Raw genomic sequence first — 18,298 nt, 5'->3', positions numbered from 1 at the left:
ACCTGATGCACAAAGTGTGACATTGTTGAAGCTTCTGGCCTGAGACTGATGAGGAAGCAGCAGCAGGTTGTTGCTGGTGGTCTGGAGGTTTTACTGGGATCAGTTGATGCAGCTGAAGAAGGATCTGATAGTAAACTGGGTCTGTAGTTTTGGGGAGAATCATCTGACTGGTGATAAAGTGAGGCTATACTTTGCTGATGAAGCCATTCCCAACAGGTTCTGTTAGCCAAGGCCCACTTCCTGTTTCAGGCAGCTGAAGGACACAAACAACAGCAGGGATAGTTGAGATTAAAGTGAAACTCTTGCCAAAATGCAACCTAGGCTTTTTTTGTGAATGTATATGAGTCAGACCTTCGTGGAAAAGCATAATTGCGACAAGAGGCACTTTTAAGATTTACTGTACTTTTGTTTTCAGGTCAAACTCATTTTCAATGGGAGTGCTACGGACACTTTTCCGCTAGCATCAAAATCTCAATTTTTAAAACAGTAAGAAGTCTCGACACAACATGAAACTTTGCTGGTAGTATCACCAGGGTCTCTACACATGAACACGAGCATTGAGAACATTGTTTGTGTACACAGAGTTTACTAAGAAGAACGTTTCTGAACAACTCACGTTAGCAGATGTTTCCTCCACTCACTGCTGTCCTGCCAGTGAGAAGTGTCGATCTCAGAATGTGACGTAACCTGGAGGACAGTTAAGGTGGAACGCTCCTAAAGCTTAGTTCCATATAAATGCAGGATAATTTGTTGTTTTGTCGTTAGTGAAAAACAATATTGACCTTGAAGTTGAAAAAGGAGCCTCATATGAGTCACGTGAGATATTGCGTGGATAGTTATTGCCGGAAGACAGTAGTTACACCTTAACTGTCCTCAAAGTTACGTTGCATTCTGAGATCGATACTTAGAGACTGGCAGGACGGCGTCAACAGAGGAAAGATCTGCTAACGTGAGTTGTTCAAAAACTCTTTTTAGTAAACTCTGTACACAAACAATGTTCTCAATGCTCGTGTTCATGTGTAGAGACCCTGGTGATACTTAGGGGTGGGTGCAATTCATTGATGTGGCGATGCGTCACGATGCGTCACGTGACGTTTTGGCATCAAATAAATAATGTCGGTGTTCCGCAAGACTGGAACAAAAAACACGTAACCCGAACCTTAGCGCGCACGTGCCGCCCGGACTGTTTAGTGAGTGGGACCACAACAAACGGAGCAGTATCGTTAGTTTCTTTGCAAAATGGCAACAGCTTTAGCAGCCCCCAAAGAGCGGCCGATTCTCTCGCCACCAGGGTTCACTGCAACCGCGTGGAAGCACTTTGGATTTTATGAGAGAGCAAACAAGACGACTGACAAGACCTACGCGATTTGCTGCTTTCAGTGTTTTCCACCAATAGAGGGGGCTCTTGTGCAAGTGGAGCTTTCCCTGGTCAAAGTTAAGTAGGTCAAAGTTCAAATGTTTACATAGCCATAAAATAAAATATTTTGTGTCTTTTAAAAATACAAGTCAAATCAAGTCAAATGTTCGAAAAACCTTGTTATTTATTTAATGAGTGTAGTTTTAGAGGAACTGAGTTAATTGATAGGCTATTTACAAATGTAGCCACAGATGAAGACAACATTTTATGGAAAAAAGCATTAAAAATAGCAAAAATCGAAGAATCGTGGGACCAATAATCGAATCGACAATCGTTATAATTTAAGGATTCGAAGCTCCCGTAATCGAAATCGAATCGAATCGTGAGGTGCCCTTGTTGGAACACCCCTGGTGATACTACAAGCAAAGTTTCATGTTGTGTCGAGCCTTCTTACTGTTTTAAAATAGAGATTTTTATGCCATCATAAAAGTGCCTGTAGCACTCCCATTGAAAATGAGTTTGACCCGAAAACGGAACTACAAGAAATCTTAAAAGTGCCTATTTCGTCATTATTATGCTTTTACACAAAAGTTTGACTCATATACATTCCCAAAAAAGCCTAAGTTGCATTTTGGCGAGAGTTTCACTTTAAGCTGCTGATGTAAACAAGACCTTTTGGAAATGTTTAAATCTGTATGATTATAGCCTGACCAGAACTGGACTTTTGAGGCCAATACCAACATAGAGATGTCTTTGATTATATCAGCCTAAGTACATTTTTTAAACATTAACAAACAGTGTTGATACTAATACCTCAGATTTTATCCAGGCTAGTAGCAGGACTATGAATGGCATTGTTACTATTTTTCGACAAATTCCACCAGGTGGCAGCCCTATTCACACTACCGCTGTTCGCGAAGTCACGCGTTAGTTGTTACGTGATTTATGTTTGATCACAATCGCATTATGACGTAATTTCGTATTACGTAGAGCCGTTTACGCAAAACAAATTTGCCGGTAGTAGCACTTTGTTACACACTGAAGTGGCGGAGCGGTAACGTTAGCAGGCTGTATCAGGCGGGAGGGGGGAAGGTGGGTTTCCATACCGGCACACAAGGAACCAGAACAGAGAGGGTGAGTACACGTTTGTCAGCCGTGTCCCGACTTTATTTTTCAGACGCTTGTACATTTACACGTAAACTAAAACGGCGCTGTTTCAGGAGTTTGTTAGCGCAATGTGGCGTCAGTTAAGTCACGCTTTAGCTTAAGTCATTGTTCTCTAACGTAGCGTACCTCGTAGTGTTGTTAGCGTTAGCTCACGTTTTAGCTTGCGGTATGTAGCCACACCGGCTAATGTTCTCAGTTTTTAAAAACAAATTGTAAAAACAGTTTTCTAAATAAACCAAGCTAGCTAAATCGCAGGGTACTTGTGGAAGTCAGCTAGCTGTTGTCTGCGGCTGACTAACGAGGTTTATGTTGAGTTTTATAAAATGTTAGCTTCGTCTCGTTGCGCACTGACTCGGGCAGTTACGTAGATTAAGTTACAGCGAACAGTTTTTGATTGATAACCCGTTTTGACATATCAAATCGAGTTTGGATCATGATACAAAGTTAATTTGTGCAAGTTATGTTGCAGTGCATTTCTACGTTAGCTGTTAACGCTTGCAGATGGTTAGATTAAATTGGAGCTGGCTGTTAAGTGTTTGTGGTGTTGTTTGGACTGGTTCGGGGTTCCCTCCATTAAAACGGCCCATCATGGCTTCTCTTTACGTGCATGCTTTTATTTGTTTTGTGGACTTTGTAGAACTTGCTGTAAACAGCTGATCTGAGCTCGGTTTTTGCGCTTGTCATTTACCGGGACTCCCGTGTTTTCTCCGATCCCGTATCAGTCACCGGAAACACCCTGTGGCCTCGCGCGATCGCTGCTGATTCCATTGATTCCATTGATTCTATTGGCCAAGACGATACCCGCTCTAATCTGATTGGTGTAGAGACAGGAACACCTTGTCGCATGGTTGTATTCATGTCCGCACTGACGGTTTAAAACGGTCTTCGCAAACTAAAAAGTCTAAAATAACTTTATGGATTAAAAGTTTAAAACGCAGTTTGCAGTTGTTCATAATTCTTCAGTTGTTTAATACTTACTTTGACGACTGGTGTTGTTTTTAAGCAAGACCCGCATTCCTGTGTCGACCATAAATAACAAGTAGTAGCTAGTTTTATGATCATTTATGAAGGCTGTGAATCGAAATTGATTACTTTGTTGTTAATTTTACCTTCAAAACTTAAAAGGAGGTGAAATAAATTGGAAAACATTGCTACATCGCGAGTTCGATGATAGAAACTTGCTTGTCATCCAATTGGAGCTGAGATGAACGGCACTTTTGTGAAGTCTTGAATGCACCATTTTTGCGGGAAAAGTGGTCGTCTTTGTGAGCATGTGCAGAAGGAACCGGACAGGCTTTAAACACGTCCACAGCCTCCTCATGGCAATCTATTAATGTTACAAGTCTTCTGGAAGGAAAGGAATGAAAGTTTGATTCAAGGTTTTGAAATGTGAGTAGAGCTGTTTGTTGTTGGGCAGTGATTCATGGCGAGTGCTGATTTCAGTGTTTTCAAGTGTCAGCAGTCACGACCACATCCTGGGAAGTCAAATTATTTTAGATACACAATGTAACCCACTTGTTATTGACTTTCTCACACACTTGTTGCTTTGTTTAGTAATATATCTGTCTGTAGGATTGCCTGTGTCTTGTATTGAAGATATATGTATGTGGTGTTTGTGCAGGTCCTTCCCTTTTGGAGATGGCACAGAATGTGGCAAAGAATATAAATGTGACTTCAGTAAATGTGAACCACTATGAGCTGCTGGCTTGGCTCAATGAAACTTTACAGACTGGCTTCACCAAGATCGAGCAAGTATGCACAGGTAGGTCCACAATCATGGTGTTATGCTTTAATATTTCATGTTTTGTGTACGTTGATACTGGACTTTCATGCGATTGTCTGGTGTCTGATCTAATCAGTCTCTTGAGTTTTGACCATGCCATGCAAAATTCTTTGCGTCTGAGGCAAAGACATAAATATAGCACAGATGAGATTAACACACGCTCAGAGAGGTTGTAGTAACGCATGCCGCTAAATACCCTGCCATTGTCTTAGTTTATCTGTCCCTTTTCTGTTTCAGCTACCCTGAAATATTGTACCGCTTGTCTCCAGTTCCTTTTATTGATTGCTTTTGTATGAATGTCCAGGTGCAGCCTATTGCCAGCTGATGGACTGCCTGTTTCCTGGTTCCCTGGACCTTTCCAGGGTCCGGTTCCAAAGCAGTAACATGGTGGACTCCATCCACAACTACAGCTTACTGCAAGCTGCATTCAGACAAGTTGGAGTTGTCCGTGTGAGTATTGTAACAAAAGTAGTGAAGAACCAGTAAATTAGCATTTTATGTCTATATTTTAGAGGCCTATTTATGTTTAAGTAAAGTTTGAGACTTAAATCCACCTCTTTTCTTTCTTCAGTACATCCCCACTGAGGCACTGATCAAGAAGAACTCAATCGTGGCTCTGACCTTCCTGCAGTGGTTTAAACTTTTCTTTGATAAGAACAAAAGTGGCAGGGAGTACCATGCGTTTGAGGCCAGAGGTGGACAGAGTATGGTTCCTGACTCAGGTGGGAGCAGTGTGCATCAGCAGACAAATCACATAGCTGCTGCAAAGATATTCTACATAGCTAACATTGTTTATTTGTAAGACTCACACAGCACCAAGACTGTTGGGTTAAGACAGAACCATTTGTATTAGGTGTGCTATTTAAAGAAATATGGAACCTTGTTGACACATGATAGAAACTATATTAGTAAACAAGATTATTGCGGTACCTGAACAAAAACAAAACAAACACATCCTGTCAGAATGATGACTCTTTCTGCAGGAGTCTTGTAATGTCTGATAAAGATCATAAGAAACATTTATGTGATGCAGCAGGCCCATGTTTAAATGCCAAAAAAGCTTTCATGATGTCACTTTATTATGTGTTTAATATCTACAAAGCCCTGAATGTGTTTTTATTCTCATTACAGATTCTCATCAGAAACTTGAGATTATTGTGAAGATGGAGGGCGGCAAAGTGGAAGTACCAAGACAAGAAACAGCCAGGGAGAACGTGAACAGGAAGGCAGATGACATCGTGCTTATATCTGATGATGATGACGATGATGTGGTGGAAGTTACAATGGAGCAGAAAATAGAGACAATGGAGATAACAGTGATTGAAGAGCCCGTAGTGGCACAGGAGATAAAGAAAGTGGAGCCAGCAGAAGCAGCAGTGGAAAAAGAAAATCAAGAGAGCGGTGATACTTTATTGCCCTTCATCAGAAGATATTGTGGTGATAGTGTGGACAACACTCAGGTTTCTGGCCTTTCAGTTCCCTCCGGCTTGAGTCCAGTCCACCCCAAAGACATAGTTCAGGCTTGCTGTCGAACCCCATACTGCCTTTACCTGTATGTGGGCGTAGAGCTGGGGCGAGGACAGAGCACAAGTGTTGTCCTGATTGGCTACTTTGACCAGAGCGCAGGGATCAGCGTGGTGAGGCTGCTGCAAACTCTTCAGATGAGTGTTGACACTTTTCATCCACAAACTGACGCGAACACTATCTCAGACAAACATGATGCAGATGCTGATGCACGCCTCTTGATCAGTATGTTAAAAGAATTAGGCATTACTCTGTCCAACCTCGCCGTGTTTTACTGCAACGCTCCACACCCTGCTGTGAGTCAGGTGTTTGTGTCTCAGCTCCAGGCCTTCAACCCCAGGTTGGTATCTCTCTGCGGCCTCCCTGGGATTGCAGAAAGAGCCTGCCAGGCTGGATTCTTGCCCACCTTTCATCAATGCGTGGTTAACCTTATTGGCGACATCCACCAACACTACTCCACCTGCTCCTCCGTCAATGACAATCTGAAAGAGCTATTTGCTGATTCTGAGTCCTATAATCCATCCCAGCCTCTTCATGCACAGGGTCTATTTTTCACCAGGACGGTGCAGAAGATGGTCAGCAGCTGGAGGGATTTAGCAGAATATTTTAAATCACTGATGCCAGCAGAGGATGCTCACCGGATCAGAACCCAGCTGATGGATCATAAAGTCAAGCTGTACTTCCTGTTTCTCTCCCATGCTCTGGAGCCCCTTCGAGCTCTCCAAGAACTGCAGCAGCACGGCTCAACGGACGTGGCCGCTGAGCTCCATCTCACCTCTGAGCTGGTTCGCTCCTACGCAGCCAGACGCCTTCGGCCCGCCGTCATTGAAAGCTTTCTCAGGAAGCGAGACCTTCAGGTCCTCCGCAAAAAGAACGAGCTGCTCTGCAAAAAGGAGGTGGATGTCGGCCCCTGTGTGAAAGAGTTCTTATGGGCCACTGCTGTCATTGATCTGGGGGAACATGAGAGGAACCACTTCCTCAACTTTGCAGCAGCTTTCTATAAAGCAGCGCTGCAGAGTTTAGTGGAAGGTATTCCTCAGCAGCTGGGAGACGTGGCCCTGAAGAATATCAACGAAGTCCTGAAACATCCTGAAAATATTGATGTAAGAGTTCTTTGAGTTTCTTTTTATTTTTATTTTTAGCATTAAGTGAGACTTCATACAGACAGCTAGAGGTTAATATCTGTTCATCAGCAGTACTGGAAAAGGCAAATATTAAAAAATCCAAAGATTCTTCAATTATGATCATGAATAACAAAACACTAGCAAAACTTGACATTTTAAGAGGCTTAAACAAGATCAAACAAATGTTGGACATTTTGACTTGAAACATTTATTTTCTTTTGATTGATTATTTGTTGCAGCTCTACTTCACTGGATCTGATTTTCCTGCCTGTGTATTGCTTCTCCTGATGTCTTTATTTTCCTTCAGGTGCATCTTTCCAGACTCCTGCTGTCCAAGTTGGCTCTCCAGTGGGGTCTGTGTGACACTGGGTCTCCAGAAATAAATCGGCTTGCATCTGACTACCTCACTGTCGTTAACATTGTAAAAGAGGAACCGGCCAGAGGAACAGAAGAAGGGCCCTGCTGGGCAAAGGTAAACCAAGTGCAATGAATCAATTATTAGCTGAAGAACAGGAAAAATCTTTTTCTGTCCAAACAGGAACATGTAAATCTTATCATGTGTCAGAAATGTACCTAACTAATCTATGACCTTGAATTTGTTTGAATCCATCTCTGTTATGATGATGATGATGATGTTGTTTTAACAGTGGCAAAAGCGCTTGACTACATGTGGAGTATCTTGTGTTTTCTGCACAGGTGTTGCGTGGAATTAGACCAAACTCTCTTCTGCATAGACTCCTCCTCACCCTTCTGGCCCTGCCGAGCTCCCTGTGCAGTAAACAGGTGTTTTCTAAGGTGAGTGTTACAAATTGAGACTTTTTCAGAAGACCGACTCTTTTTACAAACCAGGTCAGCGTCCAGGTGCCTTCTAACTAAGTCTGGACACACGGTATACGACTTTTAAAACCCTAACTGTGAATTCTGGTTGCATCACGCACTTTAGGACCATTTTTACAGATGTTCTTGTCTCTAATTTTAAACCTGCACACGCTACAGGATATTATGAAGATGATCGTGCTGGAGGGAGTGATGCAGCACCTCACCTGACCCAAGTTTCAACTATATGAGGCAACTTGCTATAGTAACTCTGTGTGTCTGTCTGTCTGTCTGTCTCAAGGCATTCAACAGCATCAAGGCTCAAACCTCCAGAGCTACACTTCAAGCAGGCAGGTGGACAGGAAGACCCCGAATGCGGAGAAGGACACTACCTGTCCGGGTATTAAATGATGACAAAATGAGTGAAGAGGAGGATGAAGAGACTTCAACAGATAATAGTGAAGATGTGGATGAATCTGACCCCACAGATCATTCGTCAGGTAAGACTGTCAGGTGTGCACTTCTATTGTGATGCGAGCAGCAACTCCAAATATGTTTAATGGTATTAAACAATGTGACTGTTCTTTTTTTCATCAGATGAGCATGATGACGACCAAATACCAAAAATGTCTCGGAACAACAGATTTATCAACTCAGAAAGTAAGAAGTGTGTTATATTGTTAACAGCCCAGTGAAAAAATTAACAAATGTCTGTTCTGAATGATTTGATAAGATATTTAAATTTATTGTAGGCTCACAGTGACGAGTCCTGTTCTTTAAATGCAAAGCTCGTCTTTGTCTTGCAGGTCAAAATCCTCCACCAGCAGAGTCTGTTTACATTGTGAGCAGTGATGAAGATACTTGCACGGAATTGGCGAACAGAACGCCCAAAGCAGCACAGCTGGTAAAGTCTCCTTTAAGATTATTCAGATTGTCATAGTGTTATTTTTCGTACTCGTAGTGTAATCTACCATCTACACACAGTTTATTATTTCATGAAAATAATGTTTTATTCTCAGCGTAACCATTTAGCAGCGATGTAAACATGTTTACAGCAGTTAATTATGTTTAAAAATGCATGAGTTATAGATAAAACCTGCATGTGTTTCTTCAGTTACTACCATTCAAATGAACTCTGGTGTATTTACCTGTTTTGAGGTAATTTACACTGGTGTCATCAAATAAAATGAATGTGCTGCATGACCGGTCACTGGCATTAGATTTCCCTTGACATCTTTTAAAACTGTCCAATGAATGAGTCACCTGTCAGTCCATGTTTACTGCTTTTTACCGAAACTGATGAAGAATCGGACCAGAACTAAAAGGCAACAAGTCTTTTGCTTTGTCTGAAACTGTCAGTATTTGTGCTTTTAATATCGTGTGTTGTGTAGGGTGCACCTGGGGAGCTGGTCTGGGGTCAGGTGGAGGGCTTCTCTCCATGGCCGGGCATCATTGAACCCTGCAGTGGAGAGGATGCATTTCCAGGGAAGAGGATGGTGGAGTTTTACGGCCAGAGAGTGTCCTCTCAGGTGAGATGAACGAGGGTGCAGAGGTTAAACTTCATGCAGTCAGAGTTGATAGAGCACATATCATGCTCCTTATATATACTGACAGACAGTACAGTAACAATGCCACATTTTCACGACAGGATCCTTCTGTGTGGTACCAGCTGAGTACACAGGTTCTGCACAAGTCCCCAGTAAATATTTTTTTCTGACACAGAGCAAAATCATTTTTCTCAGCTGCCTTTAAATGATTGTTTCACTGTGTCATTAAATCGTTGTCATTTTAACGTCGTGGAATATATCATGTTGCTCGTTGATGTTGCGATTGAACCAACTTCCACACATTGTGATTCATGTTTATGTTTCTTCAGGTCAGTTTGAAAGCCCTGAAACCATTCGCTGCCTTCACCGAACGCTTCTGTTCCAAATCCTTCGCCATCCTCGTGACCTACCGAGAGGCCATCTTCCAGTCCCTGCAGGTCTGTGTGTCTCTCTGTGTGATTTCTCACATACACAGGACTCACGTATTGTCTGTACCTGAACTTAGAAAGCAGCCACATGTGATGCATATTCTGTTTTGATGTTTGTGTCCATCAGGAGGCAGCTGTACGTTGTAAGAAGCAGTTTTCAGCATCTCTGGAGGACAGAGACGACCTTCTGAAACAGATGTTAAACTGGGCCTTTGGAGGCTTTCAGCCCAGTGGGCCAAACGCACTCAAACCATCGAATAACAAAAATGGTAAGAACATCCGATTATGAGCCTGAATAGATTCAGTCAGTACTGTCTGCAGGGTTCGTACGGGTGCTTGAAATCCTTGAAAGTGCTTGAATTTCAATGTTGTGTTTTCAAGGTCCGAAAAGTACTTGGATTTTAGGTTAAGTGCTTGAAAGTGCTTGACATTATAAATCTGTGTCTTTCACAAAATTGGGATCAGACTGGATAATTAATTTCTGAAGTTTTTGCTACTATGAAACATAATTTTAGATGTTTACAGCATGAAACAATGTACATAATTGTGATAAAAAGTGAAGAAAAAAATCATGAGTGTATATATATTCCAATATTAGCAATAAGGTGCTGGAAAATCTTGAAAATGACCCTGAAAAGTGCTTGAAAAGTGCTTGAATTTGACCTTGAAAAATGTGTACGAACCCTGTGTCTGACTAAGCTGGTAAATTTTATAAAGAGATTTTGAACTTTTCTGTGACTAACTGCAGAATAATATCACATACGAGGTCTGATGAATCGTTCAGATTCAAGTAAACTAGACTTTCTCAGAGGGAAACTGTTCGGAAAGTATATTAATAGTAATTGACCAACAAACTAACATGGATACAAGTAAGAAAGGAGGAAATGATCTAACAGATATGTAGGGTTACACTTATCCTAAACTCAGAGTTACTGTTCTGTTAAATGTCTGATTTTCACATGTTTGTCTTCTGTCCAGGTTTTACAAATAACAAACCAAAGGCGAAGAAAAAACTCTTCCTGAAAGCCAACTCTAACTCGGTCAGCTCCTCCAGCCCGATGAGCAGCAAGAGCAGTATCTTCAGCTCTGAGCTGACAGACGTGGCCGTCTCCATGAACAGACTGACGTGCAACTCAGCAGGGAAGTCCGTCCACAGAAGTGGAGGAAGAAAAACTACATGGGATGGAAACATAAAAGGAGTCATGAAAGGATCCAGAGGAGGATGTTCTGCAGAGAAGGGGAGACAAGGGAAGGTTGGATGGGACGGAGAGAAGGATGAGTCGGGAGGAGGATGGGAGAAAGGGAAATCAGGATGGGCAAAAGGGAAAAGTAAGGGAGGGTGGAAAGGAGGGAAGGTTCAGAAGAAGAAGAGCAGCCTGCTTGATGGATTCAATGACGACATGTCACCAGACTTTGTGCCGTACAAGAGGAGGCCCTACACCAAACCTTACAATAAGGTGACCAGCGTCTACACCCAGCCGGACCAGAAACTGAGAGGTACCACACACAAGCTGATCGTTAAAGCGTACACATGCAAACAAACACATTCTGCATCAGTTTTAACTTTTCAGACTTACTGTTTGTTTTTTTGTCCTTGCAGAGGAGACCATCAATAACATCATGGACAAGAAACTGGACATTGAAGGTGAGTGTTTGGTCGTGTGTTGAATGTTATTTAGATTCTGAACCTTTTTATGCAAAAATATTTATCTAAAAACTTTCAAAATGATCCTTGAATTGTTAAAACAAACTGATACCTGTCAGCTGATTTTGTGGCTGTTTACAGTGAAACCAGATTCGAGTGAATCTCTTATTAAGCTTTTGCACGATCCTTAAGTTTGAGTATTTAACATTTGTTCTGGTATAACAAAATAAGCACGCTGGTTAATGTAACTATATAATTTAACTTTCATTTGCTTTGTCTCCTCCGCCGCCTCGTTGTCTCTGTAATCTGTCTGCAGGCTTCTGTTTGTGTTGTGGAACTGAAAACGTTGAGATTTTCCACCCTCTGTTTAAAGGCAGCCTCTGCCTGAAGTGCAAAGTAAGAAATCATCATCTTCTCCTCATTTTACAGCCAGCAGTGACCAACAGTAACTGTGAATGTGCGTTTAAGTATTCAGCGCTGTGCTGTCTGTGTCTCTGCAGAATAACTTTGCAGAAACTCTGTATCGTTATGATGAAGATGGATACCAGTCCTACTGCACCATCTGCTGCTATGGGATGGAGGTCATACTGTGTGGCAAAGATAGCTGCTGCAGGTTCGTCTGTCCATCTCCTTCTCTCTACAATCTGGCTGTCTTAACAAAAGTAACCAGTAGAGCTCAGTTTTTTTTTATCTTTGTTAAGTTATTGTTCTTCTCCTGGTCTTCCTCTTCCTCTTCATGTGCAGATCTTACTGTGGAGACTGTCTGAACATCCTCGTCGGTGCGGGGACGTTTGATTCGTTGAAGCTGGTGGAACCGTGGATCTGCTTCATGTGTCAGCCTCATCGACCCCACGGCGCCCTGGTTCCCAGAGAGGACTGGAGCATTCGTGTTCAGGAGCTATTCGCCAACGACAGCGCCATGGCGTTTGTGAGTGATCAGTGAATATGAACTCTTCCATAACCGTGCAAAATCATCTGCTCTCTAAATACATTACAATATTTTTGATGTAATACAGTTTATTTAAGTATTCTACATGTTAAATGTCTAAATATCACTTCATCCCCGTGTAATCGCAGGATAATATGAGCATGGTTTACATTCTTGGTAATAAGAAACAGTGTTAGAAGGGTTTTTTTAATCTAATTTGCTTCAGGGTTGATACTTAAAAAAATTTTGTTTTATCAATTTGTCTTTGAAAGTTTCAGAAAATAGTGAAACAGCAGAGTTATTCTTTTTCTAAAACATCTTAAAGGATTCTTTGGATTACAATGTTTTTGTTGTTGAGGATTCAGACGAGCTCAGCTAACAGTTGTTCTTGTGATCTTTTCATTCGTAGGAGCCACATCGTGTTTACCCGTCCATCCCCGCCAACCTGCGCAGACCGCTCCGAGTTCTGTCGCTGTTCGATGGCATAGCAACAGGTGAGCACGCAGACCGGAGCCCCGTTTACCAATAATGATCTATTTTAAAAAATTTTCCTGAAGCAGCATTTAAGATTGAAGGCACGTATGTGATGAGTCTTAATGTGGACTGTCTGTGTATTGAATACTATCACTGTTTTAATCCATGTTACTTAACAAACAACATTAATGCTCCTGAGAAAAGTACAGCTGTTTAAATCCTCCAGCGGCTTTTAAAGATGCTTTTACCGTTTTTTTTTCATCTGTGGTCAGAAGAGCATCTTCAGCTGTGACGCGCGGGGAAAACCTCTTTAAGTAAAAAGGTTCATTAAAATAGATTTTACCATCATTCTTCTGAAGTGAAACGAGGCCCTTCGCCTGATGTTTGATCAGAGTTTGATAAACAGATGTTCTGATGGTCTCACTCCTCATATTCAGATGGTTTACAATAATCTGTATATTTGATGTTTGTTAGAAGCTTACAGCTTGTGTATGTGTTTTGTTTTGTGTTTTTTTTTTCAGGCTACGTGGTGCTGAAGGAGCTCGGCTTCAAAGTAGAGAAGTATGTCGCCTCAGAGGTCTGCGAGGATTCGATTGCTGTGGCGGTCATCAACCACGATGCGAAGATCATCCATGTTGGTGACGCTCGCCTCATCACCGAGGAACACGTATGTTAACACATACTTACAAGCTGTTATTAATGTTAATATTCTTCTTATTCTACCAAATGTCTCTGTTTGAACTTGTGCTTTTGGCTGACAGTGACATCTGATCGATTTGTTTTTATTTTAGTGTTATTTTGTTGGCTGAGAAAAAACGCGAGTGTCACACTGAATAAATCCAGCTCCTTGTTCCTCTCTGATCCTGCAGCTCGAGCAGTGGGGTCCGTTTGATTTGCTGATCGGTGGCAGCCCCTGTAATGACCTCTCCATCGTCAACCCTTTAAGAAAAGGCCTTTACGGTATTTTACTGCGTTTTGCACATGTCAGATTTATAGAAATTGATTGTTTAAGATTTTAAAATGTATTAATTTAGGAAATAATCAAGTTCAAATGCCAAACCCTCTTGCTGTAATTCACCCTTCTCTCCAGTAGAGGGCACTGGCAGGCTGTTCTTTGAGTACTACCGCATCCTCCAGCTGCTGAAGCCCAAAGAAGACGACCCCAGGCCGTTCTTCTGGCTGTTTGAGAACGTGGTCTTCATGAACACACATGACAAAGTCAACATCTGCCGCTTCCTCGAGGTTCCACATCCTCTTCTGTTTGCTTTTATCCAGAGTGCTCAATTTTTTTAATGTAATAGTATAATACTACATTGTATCATATCATTGTATAATACAGTCTTAATACATGGTCATGTTTTGTTTTACTGCTTTATTATTTACTTATCTTGATTTACGTGTACTTATTTCTCCTCTCTGATTCTTCGACAGTGCAACCCGGTGCTGGTGGATGCAGTCAAAGTCAGTCCTGCACACAGAGCTCGGAGCTTCTGGGGAAACATCCCGGGGATGGGAAGGTTAGATTCATCCAATTCCTCAGGTTAAATCTATCAGAATGAATGTTTTCAGACCATGTTCTTGACTGGAGTAACACATTAGTGTCCCATATCACCAGCAGAAGTGTTATCAATAAAATAAGTCCTTTTTTACCATCGGCTGTACGACTCTGTTGTGTGGTTTGTACTCTTTCTTCTTGCTTACATGTATTGTGTTCTTTGTCTCTTTCACTTCCCTCTGCCTTGTTTCTTCATCTTGTAAAGCATTTTGTAACTTCTGTTTTTTTTAAATGTCATATTAAAAATGTTTATCTGCTGCTGGTCTCCCTTCAGGCCCATCACAGCCTCCCAGAGCGACAAGCTGAGTCTCCAGGAATGTTTGGAGATCGGAAGAGAAGCCAGGGTCAGTGATTGATCCTGCTGGTGCAGTTTTATGTGTCTAATTTGAATGATTTTAACACTCTCTCTATTTCAGATGATTAATGTGTCTTTTGTCAAAAGGATTACGATGTTCATTAAGATACGAAAAATCAACACTGTTGTTGTTCTTTTGGTTTCAGGTCACTAAGGTGAGGACGATCACCACCAACCCAAACTCTCTGAAGCAGGGCAAAAATGTCTCTCTGCTGCCCGTCCTCCAGAACGGCCAAGAGGACAACCTCTGGATCACTGAGCTGGAGAGGTAGGCATAATGATACTTGTGTTTCTGTGTAGGAAAATCATTTTACATCATGGGTCATGTAAACAACAATCACCTGTGGCCAGTTGAAGGAGGTCTGTTGTCATTAGGTTAACTGATTCATCATTGAAAGAAAATGTTCATTACAATGTCCCAGAGCTAAGGGTGATGTCGTCGGGTGTGTTGTATGTCCAACCAACAGTCCAACACCTGAAGAAACCCAACAAATATCCACATATAAGAATCTGGAACCAGACAGTTTGAGACTTCAGCTAACACACATCTGTTCCTCCTCCCTTATCATTCACCAGAATCTTTGGTTTCCCCAAACATTACACGGACGTGAGGAACATGAACCGGCAGCAGAGGCAGAAGGTTCTGGGGAAGGCCTGGAGCGTCCCGGTCATCCGTCACCTCTTTGCTCCCCTCAAGGACTACTTCGCCTGTGAGGAGCTGCCTCCTATGACCAGCTCCACCAGCTCCACCTCCCCGCCCTCCCCTGCCTCTTCAGAAGAGCACCAACTGAGATAGGAGAGGTTGATTATGTTTTCTATAGCATACTACAGACTACTTTATATCTGCAACATGTGCTTTATTACAACTACAGGAGCATAAAGGATCTATGCAGTCTCCTAGACAGGCTACTGCGGATCACTGCCACACGGGCCGTTTTCTACATTATGCATGCAAAACTGCATCATATCACACATGAAATTTATGCGCACAACAGTCACTTTGGCGCCCTCTTGTTGTTGGTTTTGCTTCCTCAAACTCTGCACCTGTTGTAGTGTAAAGACGAGAGGCAAGAGGAAAAAGTTTAAAGTGAATCCTTCCTTTTCCTGACAAAGGTTCAGTGACTATCAGTGGTGCTAAAGTAGCCAGAAACCAGCAACGCATTTCAGTTTGGAAGGTGAAAATTGCCAGTTGAAAAGCAGATGCAGAGTGTCATGAAGGGTGATTTTATTATTTTACCTTTTTAGACTTTTATCTGGTTCGTTCTGTGCAAGACACTGTGCAGGAGGAGAGACTGTGCTGGTATGAGTGCTGCTGGATGATGATGTGATATCAAATTCCGCTGATTTCCTCCGGCGCTGTTTTGTGCCAAATGTCTTGGAGATTTTTAAACATTTTTAACATATGGCTGCAATTTACATGCACGTTCATTTTATACTATCATTCCAAATATGACACATTCAGAATTTGATACAGGACATCTGAGCGACACATTCCATCATAGAATCCTAATTGTGCTTTACTCTGAATGTAGTGTTTTCTGATAAAGCGATGAAATCACATTTCTGGTTGGAGGCAGAAATTCGCCTACTTTTGATCTTAATGAAAAGCTTGGATATCAACAGGTTTTTGGGTTTGCATATATGATGCAGCAGCGACCTCTTCATGATCCGTCCATGGTGCTAAAACAGTACAGAATGCACAACTTCATGAAATCAGGAATATTAGTGGAATTTGCATTGTTTATTTGGCCGGTAAACAGCTGAGTTGGAATATTGTCATTTTCAGAATAAGCACAGAAACCAGAATGGTGTGTGCATGTAAACACTGACACTGTTACATGAGAATATCTTTTTAATATTTTGAGTTACGAAGTCTGAATCATGTTGAACTCAGAGTTTTCCTTCCAATCATTTTTGTTTCTAGACTAGGGTCACTTTTACAATGAGATTAACATCGACTGTAACTTTATATATTTTGTACCAGCATGTCATTTCTCTTCTATTCTTTTTACCAAAACTAACTGTTGTGTGAATGTTGCCTCAGATATTTGAGAAGAAATGTTTTTAACTTCATATTTTGTTTCATCTTAGCTTCATTTACATTTAGACTGCAGAAAATGTATGTATTTGGATGTATGAATATGTACTGAAGTGTGTGTGTGTGTGTGTGTGTGTGTGTGTGTGTGTGTGTATGTGTGTGTGTGTGTGTGTGTGTGTGTGTGTGTGTGTTTGCACGGCCACTTTTACAAACAGCTGGGATTAACACAAACGCCTCAACGAACCACGACTCTTTATGCTGCTCAATGATCATCTGTATCATGTTTTACTTCAGAGAAACTGTGAATATTAATGTTCAGTGACATGAATTAGAAAAACTCAGATTTTACCACTGTAAGGCTTTACTTTTACTTTTATACATGAGAACACAAGTTAATTTTTTGTTTGGCCATTAATTTTGAATCATTTAATGTCAGATAATTGATTTTTAACAGAATGATTTCTGTCATTTTTATTGTTATTTAGTTATATTTTGTAGACGATATTATTATTCAATGCACAAAAATGACAGAATTTACACTAGATGTTTGTTAATAATAATAATATGATCTGTTTTGATGATTGTATCATGAATTTTTTGATATTGGTTGGCGGTGGAGAGCTTTAAACTGGATTGTACAGTTTTAATGCACATAAACACCAGTGAAATGGATTTTAAGGGTTCGAAGTGATGAACGTGTCCGTTCACCCATCATCATAGTTTCTGTACAATTTTAAAAAAAAAGTTTTTCTAATGAGGGATAAATGAATGTTTCTATATGTAAACATAGAATTGTTCTGAATTTTTTTCCCCTGTCCTGCATATTGTATATTTGTCCAAGTGACTAATTGAAAGTGAGAAAGCCATTTTTTTTTTACTTGTTGAAAAGATCAATAAAAGAAAAGAATTCTGATCCTAAAGATGAGCTGTTTATTTTATTTGTGTCCCGCAGCTGACATTTGTTTTTAATTGGTACAAACACGACAGCATTTAAACCTTAATGTGTAAAAAAAGAGATTGACATGAAATATAACTGAACAGTCAACTGAGTGAAAATGATCATCTAAATACCTGATTCAAAATCACCCTGTCAGTCAGGCTACAGGTATAAAAAAACAAAAAACAGCTCATTAAAAAGACTGACAGTCGAATATTGTCTGTAACATTTGTCTGTAGGACACATAGTGGTCCCTGAGTGAAATATCATGAATAAAATATAAAATGTATTTGTGCGCCAACAATGAAAAACAAGTTCAAATTTGCATAGATGACAGAAACCTCCTGAATAATAGATATTACATGTATTTCGTTGGCAGAACAGGCTTTCCTAGAAACCCTCTTTATGTTATATCTAACACAGTGTAAGTTACTCGTAGCATAAACAAAATGACCAGGCGATTATTTTTCTGGCAATAATGTTCACTACATTCATGACCTCAGGACAATAAATTCAACCATTTTTTTTATCCCTTTCTTTTTAATTGTAGCACATACAGAAATCATAAATCATTTCATAAAGATGTTTTATAGGGAACAGGTTCATTGGTTTCATAGCTT

General features: G+C 40.9%; 1 protein-coding gene across 3 annotated transcripts; it reads left to right on the top strand.

Moving 5' to 3' along the window:
• The first annotated feature begins 2,356 nt into the window (after positions 1 to 2,356).
• LOC115584361 (uncharacterized) lies at positions 2,357 to 17,660 on the top strand. Of its 3 annotated transcripts, none has more exons than XM_030421725.1 (26): positions 2,357 to 2,491; positions 4,146 to 4,286; positions 4,612 to 4,757; positions 4,879 to 5,029; positions 5,439 to 6,934; positions 7,263 to 7,427; positions 7,652 to 7,750; positions 8,073 to 8,271; positions 8,369 to 8,431; positions 8,578 to 8,675; positions 9,163 to 9,300; positions 9,648 to 9,755; positions 9,874 to 10,015; positions 10,725 to 11,243; positions 11,347 to 11,391; positions 11,708 to 11,787; positions 11,892 to 12,004; positions 12,136 to 12,319; positions 12,729 to 12,813; positions 13,315 to 13,460; positions 13,663 to 13,753; positions 13,884 to 14,035; positions 14,225 to 14,310; positions 14,623 to 14,692; positions 14,850 to 14,971; positions 15,280 to 17,660. In XM_030421725.1, exons 2-26 carry the CDS (start codon positions 4,163 to 4,165, stop codon positions 15,497 to 15,499), a joined length of 4,842 nt encoding a protein of 1,613 aa, XP_030277585.1. In that variant the 5' UTR covers positions 2,357 to 2,491; positions 4,146 to 4,162; the 3' UTR covers positions 15,500 to 17,660. The 3 variants fall into 3 exon arrangements, with proteins under 3 accessions (XP_030277585.1, XP_030277587.1, XP_030277584.1); XM_030421727.1 differs by lacking the exon at positions 2,357 to 2,491 and adding an exon at positions 3,669 to 3,913 and having other exon boundaries at positions 13,887 to 14,035; XM_030421724.1 differs by lacking the exon at positions 2,357 to 2,491 and adding an exon at positions 3,669 to 3,913.
• Positions 17,661 to 18,298: the final 638 nt, after the last annotated feature.

This window comes from Sparus aurata, chromosome 7, assembly GCF_900880675.1.
Source record: "Sparus aurata chromosome 7, fSpaAur1.1, whole genome shotgun sequence".
In the NCBI taxonomy this organism is placed as follows: domain Eukaryota; kingdom Metazoa; phylum Chordata; class Actinopteri; order Spariformes; family Sparidae; genus Sparus; species Sparus aurata.
The sequence above is the reverse complement of the archived record's forward strand: the minus strand, read 5'-3'. Positions and strand labels throughout refer to the sequence as shown.

What these genes read in the sequence shown, in the direction of transcription:
- LOC115584361 (XM_030421725.1), top strand. Translation starts at nt 4,163, where the DNA reads ATGGCACAGAATGTGGCAAAGAATATAAATGTGACTTCAGTAAATGTG. An exon ending in GCCTCATCACCGAGGAACAC is followed by an intron (nt 13,461 to 13,662) that starts GTATGTTAACAC and finishes CTGATCCTGCAG; the next exon opens with CTCGAGCAGTGGGGTCCGTT. An exon ending in ACATCTGCCGCTTCCTCGAG is followed by an intron (nt 14,036 to 14,224) that starts GTTCCACATCCT and finishes ATTCTTCGACAG; the next exon opens with TGCAACCCGGTGCTGGTGGA.